The sequence below is a fragment of the Oncorhynchus mykiss genome, chromosome 25 (genome assembly GCF_057628025.1).
Source record: "Oncorhynchus mykiss isolate SJ-2025 chromosome 25, ASM5762802v1, whole genome shotgun sequence".
In the NCBI taxonomy this organism is placed as follows: domain Eukaryota; kingdom Metazoa; phylum Chordata; class Actinopteri; order Salmoniformes; family Salmonidae; genus Oncorhynchus; species Oncorhynchus mykiss.
This window is the reverse complement of record NC_143046.1, coordinates 3,014,842-3,029,298: the sequence shown is the minus strand read 5'-3', so window position 1 is coordinate 3,029,298 and position 14,457 is coordinate 3,014,842. Positions and strand designations below refer to the sequence as shown.

The window sequence follows — 14,457 nt, the reverse complement described above, 5'->3', positions numbered from 1 at the left end:
TCCAATTCTACCTGTCAAATCACTCCAAATCTACCTGTCAAATCAGTCCAAAACCTTGGATCATTGTTACTCTAACTCCCGCGACGCATATAAGGCCCTGCCCCGCCCTCCTTTCGGAAAAGGTGACCACGACTCCATTTTGTTGATCCCTGCCTACAGACAGAAACTAAAACAAGAGGCTCCCACGCTGCGGTCTGTCCAACGCTGGTCCGACCAAGCTGACTCCACACTCCAAGACTGCTTCCATCACGTGGACTGGGACATGTTTCGTATTGCGTCAGATAACAATATTGACGAATACGCTGATTCGGTGTGCGAGTTCATTAGAACGTGCGTTGAAGATGTTGTTCCCATAGCAACGATTAAAACATTCCCTAACCAGAAACCGTGGATTGATGGCAGCATTCGCGTGAAACTGAAAGCGCGAACCACTGCTTTTAATCAGGGCAAGGTGTCTGGTAACATGACCGAATACAAACAGTGCAGCTATTCCCTCCGCAAGGCTATCAAACAAGCTAAGCGCCAGTACAGAGACAAAGTAGAATCTCAATTCAACGGCTCAGACACAAGAGGCATGTGGCAGGGTCTACAGTCAATCACGGACTACAGGAAGAAATCCAGCCCAGTCACGGACCAGGATGTCCTGCTCCCAGGCAGACTAAATAACTTTTTTGCCCGCTTTGAGGACAATACAGTGCCACTGACACGGCCTGCAACGAAAACATGCGGACTCTCCTTCACTGCAGCCGAGGTGAGTAAGACATTTAAACGTGTTAACCCTCGCAAGGCTGCAGGCCCAGAGGGCATCCCCAGCCACGCCCTCAGAGCATGCGCAGACCAGCTGGCCGGTGTGTTTACGGACATATTCAATCAATCCCTATACCAGTCTGCTGTTCCCACATGCTTCAAGAGGGCCACCATTGTTCCTGTTCCCAAGAAAGCTAAGGTAACTGAGCTAAACGACTACCGCCCCGTAGCACTCACTTCCGTCATCATGAAGTGCTTTGAGAGACTAGTCAAGGACCATATCACCTCCACCCTACCCGACACCCTAGACCCACTCCAATTTGCTTACCGCCCAAATAGGTCCACAGACGATGCAATCTCAACCACACTGCACACTGCCCTAACCCATCTGGACAAGAGGAATACCTATGTGAGAATGCTGTTCATCGACTACAGCTCGGCATTCAACACCATAGTACCCTCCAAGCTCGCCATCAAGCTCGAGACCTGTGCAACTGGGTACTGGACTTCCTGACGGGCCGCCCCCAGGTGGTGAGGGTAGGCAACAACATCTCCACCCCGCTGATCCTCAACACTGGGGCCCCACAAGGGTGCGTTCTGAGCCCTCTCTTGTACTCCCTGTTCACCCACGACTGCGTGGCCACGCACGCCTCCAACTCAATCATCAAGTTTGCGGACGACACAACAGTGGTAGGCTTGATTACCAACAACGACGAGACGGCCTACAGGGAGGAGGTGAGGGCCCTCGGAGTGTGGTGTCAGGAAAATAACCTCACACTCAACGTCAACAAAACTAAGGAGATGATTGTGGACTTCAGGAAACAGCAGAGGGAACACCCCCCTATCCACATCGATGGAACAGTAGTGGAGAGGGTAGCAAGTTTTAAGTTCCTCGGCATACACATCACAGACAAACTGAATTGGTCCACTCACACAGACAGCATCGTGAAGAAGGCGCAGCAGCGCCTCTTCAACCTCAGGAGGCTGAAGAAATTCGGTTTGTCACCAAAAGCACTCACAAACTTCTACAGATGCACAATCGAGAGCATCCTGGCGGCTGTATCACCGCCTGGTACGGCAACTGCTCCGCCCTCAACCGTAAGGCTCTCCAGATGGTAGTGAGGTCTGCACAACGCATCACCGGGGGCAAACTACCTGCCGTCCAGGACACCTACACCACCCGATGTTACAGGAAGGCCATAAAGATCATCAAGGACATCAACCACCCGAGCCACTGCCTGTTCACCCCGCTATCATCCAGAAGGCGAGGTCAGTACAGGTGCATCAAAGCTGGGACCGAGAGACTGAAAAACAGCTTCTATCTCAAGGCCATCAGACTGTTAAACATATGTATGAAGTAGTTCAAAAATCCAAGATGTAAATATGAATAGGGAAGAAAAAAAAATGATTGGAACCATCAGGGTTTTGCATTAAAAATAAAACTGTGCCATGGTTCGTCGGACAAAGGCAATGAGGAAAATGAATGATAAACGCAGAAATTATGTAAGAAATACAAAGGCTTCATAATTCATAAAGGTTATGTTAACCAACTGCTAATATCTCATAGAACAAAACATGTGATCTCCCCAGCCCGTGTTTACCTCAGATCAGATCTCCTTAGATCAGATCTTCTCAGCCTGTGTTTACCTCAGATCAGATCTTCTCAGCCTGTGTTTACCTCAGATCAGATCTTGTCAGCCTGTTTACCTCAGATCAGATCTCCTTAGATCAGATCCCCTCAGCCTGTGTTTACCTCAGATCAGATCTCCTTAGATCAGATCCCCTCAGCCTGTGTTTACCTCAGATCAGATCTCGTCAGCCTGTTTACCTCAGATCAGATCTCCTTAGATCAGATCCCCTCAGCCTGTGTTTACCTCAGATCAGATCTCCTCAGATCAGATCTTCTCAGCCTGTTTACCTCAGATCAGATCTCCTCAGCCTGTTTACCCCAGATCAGATCTCCTTAGATCAGATCCCCTCAGCCTGTGTTTACCTCAGATCAGATCCCCTCAGCCTGTGTTTACCTCAGATCAGATCCCCCTCAGCCTGTGTTACCTCAGATCAGATCCCCTCAGCCTGTGTTTACCTCAGATCAGATCTCCTCAGCCTGTGTTTACCTCAGATCAGATCCCCTCAGCCTGTGTTTACCTCAGATCAGATCCCCTCAGCCTGTGTTTACCTCAGATCAGATCCCCTCAGCCTGTGTTTACCTCAGATCAGATCCCCTCAGCCTGTGTTTACCTCAGATCAGATCCCCTCAGCCTGTGTTTACCTCAGATCAGATCTCCTCAGCCTGTGTTTACCTCAGATCAGATCCCCTCAGCCTGTGTTTACCTCAGATCAGATCCCCTCAGCCTGTGTTTACCTCAGATCAGATCCCCTCAGCCTGTGTTTACTTCAGACCTCCTTTTCTGCATTTCTTCCAAAACCCCATTCATTTTCCCCAATCACGATGCATCCTTAAAACCACTCAGAAATAAAACACGACACTTAATTTTGTCAAAACTGTAATGTTTTAATCTTTCTGAACGAAAGATTTTCACAGTATCAAAAGTGAATAATAATAAAACCAGAAACAGAAAGGCCAACTTGTCTTAGGCCGACATTAACGGTATAGTAGACATCTACATTCCACACATTTCAGATCATGTCTTCTAGTTGAATATAAACTGGGATACAAAATTTCAGAAACAGATTTTCTGGAAGGAAAAAATAAAATAAAACATAAAAAAAATCACAGAAACTTGAGACATGTTTTTTTGATGACTAACTTGGAATCATCGAAGCACCACTTCTATCAGAAACATCACTTAAACTATTGGTCGTTTTCTGATCAGAAAAGGGAACTCAGAAGATACTGAGTGACAGCAGAGGTTCTTATTGAGATGTATGACCCCAGAAGGGTAAGAGAGTATTGTGAATTTTTGTACCATGGTTGAAATCCTCACCAAACCTCAGTGAGACCAGGTTATCATTGTGGACTTGTTTAAAATGCCCTAAAATCACTTATGTACAAACATTTTTCAACTGAAAAAAAAAAAATAAGTTGTTAAAATGGACAAGTACAAGTCGTCCCTTCCTGTTTGTCTGTTTTCTTCCGTTGGATACCTAATGAATACAATCCTGTATGTGAAGGAGTTGAGAGATCAAGACAACAGTATGAGGCAGCCATGGTGTAGCATCCCAAATAGCACCCTATTCCCTATATAGTACACTACCCTATGGGCCCTGGTCACAAGTAGTGCACTACCCTATGGACCCTGGTCACAGGTAGTGCACTACCCTATGGGCCCTGGTCACAGGTAGTGCACTACCCTATGGGCCCTGGTCACAGGTAGTGCACTACCCTATGGACCCTGGTCACAGGTAGTGCACTACCCTATGGGCCCTGGTCACAGGTAGTGCACTATATAGGGAATAGGGTGCCGTTTGAGAAGCAAGACTGTTGAGAACATGGCCACAGTATAGAACCATAATCACAGACCACCATAGGGGAAGATATCAGCTCTGATTAGCAGTTACTTCAACAACCAATGGGAGATATCAGCTCTGATTAGCAGTTCCATCAACAACCAATGGGAGATATCAGCTCTGATTAGCAGTTACATCAACAACCAATGGGAGATATCAGCTCTGATTAGCAGTTACATCAACCACCAATGGGAGATATCAGCTCTGATTAGCAGTTCCATCAACAACCAATGGGAGATATCAGCTCTGATTAGCAGTTCCATCAACCACCAATGGGAGATATCAGCTCTGATTAGCAGTTACATCAACAACCAATGGGAGATATCAGCTCTGAAGCATAAAGAGAAGTATGGAGCATGGCTCGATATCAGAACATGGGGAGGCTGACCACTGAAGATAACCATGACTTATATAGAATATACAGGGGAGAAATCAATCTGGTTTCATTTAACCACATCTTGTGAAGATGTGATTCCAAGTGTTAAACACAGTAACCAGATAAATCTTATGTTTATTTATTTATTTATTTAAAAAAAAAAGATCGAGTTTATATTAGTGTCGTTGATTACTTTCCAAACGTTCATTTTTGTTTAAAACACAACCATTTGTCACAATTTCATACAAAATAATAGCATTGTACAAGGGGGTAATGAATCTATTGTTCTGTGTCATCCACTGTCGTTGACTCCTACAGTTTGAGGAACATTGATAAACTACACCATAATGACTTACTCAATGAGGACTCTATGGTTGCACCCTATTCCCTATATAGTGCACTACTTTTCACTATAGCCCTACGGGGTCCTGGTCTAAAGGAGTGCACTACATAGCGAATAGGGCACAATCTTGAACTCAGACTTGATGTTGAAGCTACAAACCATTAAATTAATGAACAGCGTTGGTTCAGCCTGTGATGTCATAATGAGGGGTCACACGTTGGCACAATCAGAGCAGTACGATTTGGGGTCATGAGAGCACATTACCAGGATAGTGTCCACATGGTGTCCATGACAGTATAGATAACCAACCCACACATGGTGGGGGGGTGTCCATGACAGTATAGATAACCAACCCACACATGGTGGAGGGGTGTCCATGACAGTATAGATAACCAACCCACACATGGTGGAGGGGTGTCCATGACAGTATAGATAACCAACCCACACATGGTGTCCATGACAGTATAGATAACCAACCCACACATGGTGGAGGGGGTGTCCATGACAGTATAGATAACCAACCCACACATTGTGTCCATGACAGTATAGATAACCAACCCACACATGGTGTCCATGACAGTATAGATAACCAACCCACACATGGTGGAGGGGTGTCCATGACAGTATAGATAACCAACCCACACATGGTGGAGGGGTGTCCATGACAGTATAGATAACCAACCCACACATGGTGGGGGGTGTCCATGACAGTATAGATAACCAACCCACACATGGTGTCCATGACAGTATAGATAACCAACCCACACATGGTGGGGGGTGTCCATGACAGTATAGATAACCAACCCACACATGGTGGAGGGGTGTCCATGACAGTATAGATAACCAACCCACACATGGTGGGGGGTGTCCATGACAGTATAGATAACCAACCCACACATGGTGGGGGGTGTCCATGACAGTATAGATAACCAACCCACACATGGTGGAGGGGTGTCCATGACAGTATAGATAACCAACCCACACATGGTGGGGGGGTGTCCATGACAGTATAGATAACCAACCCACACATGGTGTCCATGACAGTATAGATAACCAACCCACACATGGTGGGGGGGTGTCCATGACAGTATAGATAACCAACCCACACATGGTGGGGGGGTGTCCATGACAGTATAGATAACCAACCCACACATGGTGTCCATGACAGTATAGATAACCAACCCACACATGGTGGAGGGGTGTCCATGACAGTATAGATAACCAACCCACACATGGTGGGGGGTGTCCATGACAGTATAGATAACCAACCCACACATGGTGTCCATGACAGTATAGATAACCAACCCACACATGGTGGAGGGGGTGTCCATGACAGTATAGATAACCAACCCACACATGGTGAGGGGTGTCCATGACAGTATAGATAACCAACCCACACATGGTGGGGAGGTGTCCATGACAGTATAGATAACCAACCCACACATGGTGTCCATGACAGTATAGATAACCAACCCACACATGGTGTCCATGACAGTATAGATAACCAACCCACACATGGTGGGGGGGGTGTCCATGACAGTATAGATAACCAACCCACACATGGTGGGGGGGGTGTCCATGACAGTATAGATAACCAACCCACACATGGTGGAGGGGTGTCCATGACAGTATAGATAACCAACCCACACATGGTGTCCATGACAGTATAGATAACCAACCCACACATGGTGGGGGGTGTCCATGACAGTATAGATAACCAACCCACACATGGTGTCCATGACAGTATAGATAACCAACCCACACATGGTGGGGGGGTGTCCATGACAGTATAATGTGCGCTAACATGACATCCTCCAAACCATAAGACCTATTCTGATCTTAAAATCAACGTAAGATCAACAGTGAACTTAAAATCAACGTAAAATCCTTTAGAGACAATTGATTATCTAAAAGAGTGCCCATAAACAGAGCGCTGTGTGTTGAGGGAGAGATGGGGGAGATTACCCTAAACTAAAGACAGTAAAAGTTCATCGTGGGTCAGTACCTTTAGAGAACAGAAGCACCAAATAGAACCAACCAATAACAATCCAAGAAGGTTTCTACAATGTTAAAATGTCCCACAATTACAATAAAAACACATTTTTATTGTAAAACGGTAACTGTTTTCCATACTACATAGTGAAGTACACAGTAGATCAGATCTGATAGACGGAGAACCAACACCCGTCTTGTGTCTCAACCTGGATCTCTCATCTCCCTCGTTGTGAAACAGCAAAGAGGCGGGTCCTCAGTCGGGCCTGTGTGTGTGAATGATCCCTGGCTGTCAGCCAATAGCATCGCAGTCCTGACCAATGGAAAATGGTGTTGCACCAGGGTTCCTTGGCTTGGTGAGGAAGAAGAGGAAGAGTGGGAATGAGAGAAGGCCTCAGGCCGTCGGGGTTGTATGGACATAGTCACGTTGGGGGGGGGGTTCTGCATTCTAGAACCCGTCAGTTACTGGGCTGCGTTGGAAGGAACCTATTTGAGGGTAAAGTTGGACCAGTTTACTGCAACCTTCTGGCGGGTCTGTTTAGCAGAGTCAAGGCAAAACCTACAGAGAGACGAGAGAAATATCACAACATGGTTTTATTACCAGGAGGCTGGTGGCGCGCCCCCCCCCCCCCGGCCTCCCCCTCACCAAAAAAAGTCCAGTTTCCCCAGACAAAGACTAAGTCTAGAATCACTTTTAATGGAGAATGTCTGTTTGGTAAAGCGGCCCCTAAATGTTTCGGATCGTCACCGAGGCCGAGCGTTACCTTTTGAAGTATTCCACCTCACGATCAATCTCATCCATTTCTTTTGGGTCCACGTCTTTAGGGAGAAACACATCGTCTGGGGGAGAAGGAGACAGGACAGAAACATCACAACCAACGAACGGTCACGCTGTCAGATCGCCTTATCATTCACACTGACTTCTCCTTTCCTACATGTATAACACAAGAGACAGTCAACTAGAGGGTTGTCTAAACTAACGTACCTGACATGTCTCCTCTCCTACAACATGTATTACACAAGAGACAGTCAACGAGAGGGTTGTCTAAACTAACGTACCTGACATGTCTCCTCTCCTACAACATGTATTACACAAGAGACAGTCAACTAGAGGGTTGTCTAAACTAACGTACCTGACATGTCTCCTCTCCTACAACATGTATAACACAAGAGACAGTCAACTAGAGGGGTGTCTAAACTAACGTACCTGACATGTCTCCTCTCCTACAACATGTATTACACAAGAGACAGTCAACGAGAGGGTTGTCTAAACTAACGTACCTGACATGTCTCCTCTCCTACAACATGTATTACACAAGAGACAGTCAACTAGAGGGTTGTCTAAACTAACGTACCTGACATGTCTCCTCTCCTACAACATGTATAACACAAGAGACAGTCAACTAGAGGGGTGTCTAAACTAACGTACCTGACATGTCTCCTCTCCTACAACATGTATTACACAAGAGACAGTCAACTAGAGGGTTGTCTAAACTAACGTACCTGACATGTCTTCTCTCCTACAACATGTATAACACAAGAGACAGTCAACTAGAGGGTTGTCTAAACTAACGTACCTGACATGTCTCCTCTCCTACAACATGTATTACACAAGAGACAGTCAACTAGAGGGTTGTCTAAACTAACGTACCGATGTTGCGGCTGGTTTTCTCTCCCTTGTTCTTGTTCTTCTTATTCTTCCCCTTGGGTTGCTGCTGCTGCTGGGCTTGGTTGTGATTGGCTGAGGTGACAGAGTGACCTTTGGCCTCTTGCTCCTCCCCCTTCCCTCTTTGGGTGCTGGGGGCACCGGTGCTACTCACTGTCCCGTTGGTGGCCTGCTGCCGGGTGGGTCTGGTCTCCTCCGCCCTCCTTGCCCCGGTTCTCTGGCTCTCAGCCGAGTGAGGTGGTGGTTTGGAACCAGAACCAGCCTTAGAACCCATAGCATCAGAACTGTTGGGGCCAGTTTTCTGCGACTCCGCAGCTGCTTTGGATCCGGGTCTGGTCTGGTTCTGTTCTGGAGGCAGCTGGTCCTGACGTTGCTGCTTCTTGCCCTTCTTCAGCTTGCCAGCCCCAGCATTAACCCCAGGAGTAGGAGTAGTAATGTTCTTGGGCTCAGCTGGGGTCTCCTCTTTAGGCTTAGCTACCTTAATAGAGGCCTGGGTCTGGATCGACGCAGGGGCCTGGTGTTTATTCTCAGGCCTAGCAGAGAGGCACCTCTCTGGGGAGCGCACCCGGATCAGCTTGGAGAGGCTGGGGGTGGTGTGGAGCCTGTGAACATCCTTCCCCCCAGTACCAACCCCTGGTCCCCCTACCCCAGGTACAGTAGTACTAGCAGGGGTTGAGATGGGGCCGATGGGGGAGTTGTCCCGGGGATGGGCCTCCTCCCAGCCGCTGACCAGGTCCAGGTGGCTCTTGAAGGTACCCAGGGAGAGAGGGGCCAGGTCGAGGTCTATCTGCTGCAGGTCAGAGCAGGAGGAGCCGTTGAGGTGGGAGAGAAGATGGTTGCCCTCCAGAGTAGCAGCCTTCTTCGGGAAGTCATTCACATCCAGGTTGAGGTCGTACATGGAGAACGACGCACGGATAGAGTCCTGCAAGGTCGAAGGTCAACATTGTTATTTTAGAAAAGAGAAGAAAAGCAGCAATAAGTTTAATGAACCAAAACTGCCAGTTTAATAAACCAACATTTAAACTGCCAGTTTAATAAACAAACATTTAAACTGCCAGTTTAATAAACCAACGATTAAAACTGCTAAACTGCCAGTTTAATAAACCAACGATTAAAACTGCTAAACTGCCAGTTTAATAAACCAACGATTAAAACTGCTAAACTGCCAGTTTAATAAACCAACGATTAAAACTGCTAAACTGACAGTTTAATAAACCAACGATTAAAACTGCTAAACTGACAGTTTAATAAACCAACGATTAAAACTGCTAAACTGACAGTTTAATAAACCAACGATTAAAACTGCTAAACTGACAGTTTAATAAACCAACGATTAAAACTGCTAAACTGACAGTTTAATAAACCAACGATTAAAACTGCTAAACTGACAGTTTAATAAACCAACGATTAAAACTGCTAAACTGACAGTTTAATAAACCAACGATTAAAACTGCTAAACTGACAGTTTAATAAACCAACGATTAAAACTGCTAAACTGCCAGTTTAATAAACCAACATTTAAACTGACAGTTTAATAAACCAACGATTAAAACTGCTAAACTGACAGTTTAATAAACCAACGATTAAAACTGCTAAACTGACAGTTTAATAAACCAACAATTAAAACTGCTAAACTGACAGTTTAATAAACCAACGATTAAAACTGCTAAACTGCCAGTTTAATAAACCAACGATTAAAACTGCTAAACTGCCAGTTTAATAAACCAACATTTAAACTGCCAGTTTAATAAACCAACAATTAAAACAGCTAAACTGCCAGTTTAATAAACCAACATTTAAACTGCCAGTTTAATAAACCAACATTTAAAACAGCTAAACTGCCAGTTTAATAAACCAACATTTAAACTGCCAGTTTAAAAAACCAACATTTAAACTGCCAGTTTAATAAACCAACATTTAAACTGCCAGTTTAATAAACCAACATTTAAACTGCCAGTTTAATAAACCAACATTTAAACTGCAAGTTTAATAAACCAACATTTAAACTGCCAGTTTAATAAACCAACATTTAAAACAGCTAAACTGCCAGTTTAATAAACCAACATTTAAACTGCCAGTTTAATAAACCAACATTTAAAACTGCTAAACTGCCAGTTTAATAAAACAACATTTAAACTGCTAAACTGCCAGTTTAATAAACCAACATTTAAACTGACGGTTTAATAAACTAACATTTAAACTGCTAAACTGCAAGTTTAATAAACCAACATTTAAACTGCCAATTTAATAAACCAACATTTAAACTGCCAGTTTAATAAACCAACATTTAAACTGCCAGTTTAATAAACCAACATTTAAACTGCCAGTTTAATAAACCAACATTTAAACTGCCAGTTTAATAAACCAACATTTAAACTGCCAGTTTAATAAACCAACATTTAAAACAGCTAAACTGCCAGTTTAATAAACCAACATTTAAACTGCCAGTTTAATAAACCAACATTTAAACTGCCGGTTTAATAAACCAACATTTAAACTGCTAAACTGCCAGTTTAATAAACCAACATTTAAACTGCCAGTTTAATGACCCAACATTTAAACTGCTAAACTGCCAGTTTAATAAACCAACATTTAAACTGCCAGTTTAATAAACCAACATTTAAAACTGCTAAACTGCCAGTTTAATAAACCAACATTTAAACTGCTAAACTGCCAGTTTAATAAACCAACACTTAAACTGCCAGTTTAATGAACCAACATTTAAAACTGCTAAACTGCCAGTTTAATAAACCAACATTTAAACTGCCAGTTTAATAAACCAACATTTAAAACAGCTAAACTGCCAGTTTAATAAACCAACATTTAAACTGCTAAACTGCCAGTTTAATAAACCAACACTTAAACTGCCAGTTTAATGAACCAACATTTAAACTGCTAAACTGCCAGTTTAATAAACCAACACTTAAACTGCCAGTTTAATGAACCAACATTTAAAACTGCTAAACTGCCAGTTTAATAAACCAACATTTAAACTGCCAGTTTAATAAACCAACATTTAAACTGCCAGTTTAATAAACCAACATTTAAACTGCCAGTTTAATAAACCAACATTTAAACTGCTAAACTGCCAGTTTAATAAACCAACATTTAAAACTGCTAAACTGCCAGTTTAATAAACCAACATTTAAACTGCCAGTTTAATAAACCAACATTTAAACTGGCAGTTTAATAAACCAACATTTAAACTGCTAAACTGCCAGTTTAATAAACCAACATTTAAAACTGGCAGTTTAATAAACCAACATTTAAACTGCTAAACTGCCAGTTTAATAAACCAACATTTAAACTGCTAAACTGCCAGTTTAATAAACCAACATTTAAACTGCTAAACTGTCAGTTTAATAAACCAACATTTAAAACTGGCAGTTTAATAAACCAACATTTAAACTGCTAAACTGCCAGTTTAATAAACCAACATTTAAACTGCCAGTTTAATAAACCAACATTTAAACTGCTAAACTGCCAGTTTAATAAACCAACATTTAAACTGCTAAACTGCCAGTTTAATAAACCAACATTTAAACTGGCAGTTTAATAAACCAACATTTAAACTGGCAGTTTAATAAACCAACATTTAAACTGCTAAACTGCCAGTTTAATAAACCAACATTTAAACTGCTAAACTGCCAGTTTAATAAAACAACATTTAAACTGCTAAACTGCCAGTTTAATAAACCAACATTTAAACTGACGGTTTAATAAACCAACATTTAAACTGCTAAACTGCAAGTTTAATAAACCAACATTTAAACTGCCAATTTAATAAACCAACATTTAAACTGCCAGTTTAATAAACCAACATTTAAACTGCCAGTTTAATAAACCAACATTTAAACTGCCAGTTTAATAAACCAACATTTAAACTGCCAGTTTAATAAACCAACATTTAAACTGCCAGTTTAATAAACCAACATTTAAAACAGCTAAACTGCCAGTTTAATAAACCAACATTTAAACTGCCAGTTTAATAAAACCAACATTTAAACTGCCGGTTTAATAAACCAACATTTAAACTGCTAAACTGCCAGTTTAATAAACCAACATTTAAACTGCCAGTTTAATGACCCAACATTTAAACTGCTAAACTGCCAGTTTAATAAACCAACATTTAAACTGCCAGTTTAATAAACCAACATTTAAAACTGCTAAACTGCCAGTTTAATAAACCAACATTTAAACTGCTAAACTCCCAGTTTAATAAACTAACACTTAAACTGCCAGTTTAATGAACCAACATTTAAAACTGCTAAACTGCCAGTTTAATAAACCAACATTTAAACTGCCAGTTTAATAAACCAACATTTAAAACTGCTAAACTGCCAGTTTAATAAACCAACATTTAAACTGCTAAACTGCCAGTTTAATAAACCAACACTTAAACTGCCAGTTTAATGAACCAACATTTAAACTGCTAAACTGCCAGTTTAATAAACCAACACTTAAACTGCCAGTTTAATGAACCAACATTTAAAACTGCTAAACTGCCAGTTTAATAAACCAACATTTAAACTGCCAGTTTAATAAACCAACATTTAAACTGCCAGTTTAATAAACCAACATTTAAACTGCCAGTTTAATAAACCAACATTTAAACTGCTAAACTGCCAGTTTAATAAACCAACATTTAAAACTGCTAAACTGCCAGTTTAATAAACCAACATTTAAACTGCCAGTTTAATAAACCAACATTTAAACTGGCAGTTTAATAAACCAACATTTAAACTGCTAAACTGCCAGTTTAATAAACCAACATTTAAAACTGGCAGTTTAATAAACCAACATTTAAACTGCTAAACTGCCAGTTTAATAAACCAACATTTAAACTGCTAAACTGTCAGTTTAATAAACCAACATTTAAACTGCCAGTTTAATGAACCAACATTTAAACTGCTAAACTGCCAGTTTAATAAACCAACACTTAAACTGCCAGTTTAATGAACCAACATTTAAAACTGCTAAACTGCCAGTTTAATAAACCAACATTTAAACTGCCAGTTTAATAAACCAACATTTAAACTGCCAGTTTAATAAACCAACATTTAAACTGCCAGTTTAATAAACCAACATTTAAACTGCCAGTTTAATAAACCAACATTTAAACTGCTAAACTGCCAGTTTAATAAACCAACATTTAAAACTGCTAAACTGCCAGTTTAATAAACCAACATTTAAACTGCCAGTTTAATAAACCAACATTTAAACTGGCAGTTTAATAAACCAACATTTAAACTGCTAAACTGCCAGTTTAATAAACCAACATTTAAAACTGGCAGTTTAATAAACCAACATTTAAACTGCTAAACTGCCAGTTTAATAAACCAACATTTAAACTGCTAAACTGTCAGTTTAATAAACCAACATTTAAAACTGGCAGTTTAATAAACCAACATTTAAACTGCTAAACTGCCAGTTTAATAAACCAACATTTAAACTGCCAGTTTAATAAACCAACATTTAAACTGCTAAACTGCCAGTTTAATAAACCAACATTTAAACTGCTAAACTGCCAGTTTAATAAACCAACATTTAAACTGGCAGTTTAATAAACCAACATTTAAACTGGCAGTTTAATAAACCAACATTTAAACTGCTAAACTGCCAGTTTAATAAACTACATTTAAACTGCTAAACTGCCAGTTTAATAAACCAACATTTAAACTGCTAAACTGCCAGTTTAATAAACCAACATTTAAACTGCCAGTTTAATAAACCAACATTTAAACTGCTAAACTGCCAGTTTAATAAACCAACATTTAAACTGCCAGTTTAATAAACCAACATTTAAACTGCTAAACTGCCAGTTTAATAAACCAACATTTAAACTGCTAAACTGCCAGTTTA

General features: G+C 41.4%; 1 protein-coding gene and 1 long non-coding RNA gene across 2 annotated transcripts in view; one reads left to right on the top strand and one right to left on the bottom strand.

Moving 5' to 3' along the window:
- Window positions 1–3,241: 3,241 nt before the first annotated feature.
- LOC149971513 (uncharacterized) lies at window positions 3,242–4,400 on the top strand. Its single transcript, XR_016492045.1, has 2 exons — window positions 3,242–3,985; window positions 4,114–4,400. It is a non-coding gene; the product is annotated as an uncharacterized LOC149971513 (long non-coding RNA).
- A 328-nt stretch (window positions 4,401–4,728) lies between these two features.
- LOC110526785 (protein FAM193B) overlaps window positions 4,729–14,457 on the bottom strand; it is a 37,742-nt gene continuing 28,013 nt past the window's right edge. The window contains exons 9-11 of the mRNA XM_090221233.1: window positions 8,581–9,517; window positions 7,694–7,769; window positions 4,729–7,488 (exon numbers count right to left, since the gene is read on the bottom strand). Coding sequence (XP_090077359.1) covers window positions 7,416–7,488; window positions 7,694–7,769; window positions 8,581–9,517 — 1,086 coding nt within the window. The 3' untranslated portion in view covers window positions 4,729–7,415. The remainder of the gene's footprint in view (window positions 7,489–7,693; window positions 7,770–8,580; window positions 9,518–14,457) is intronic.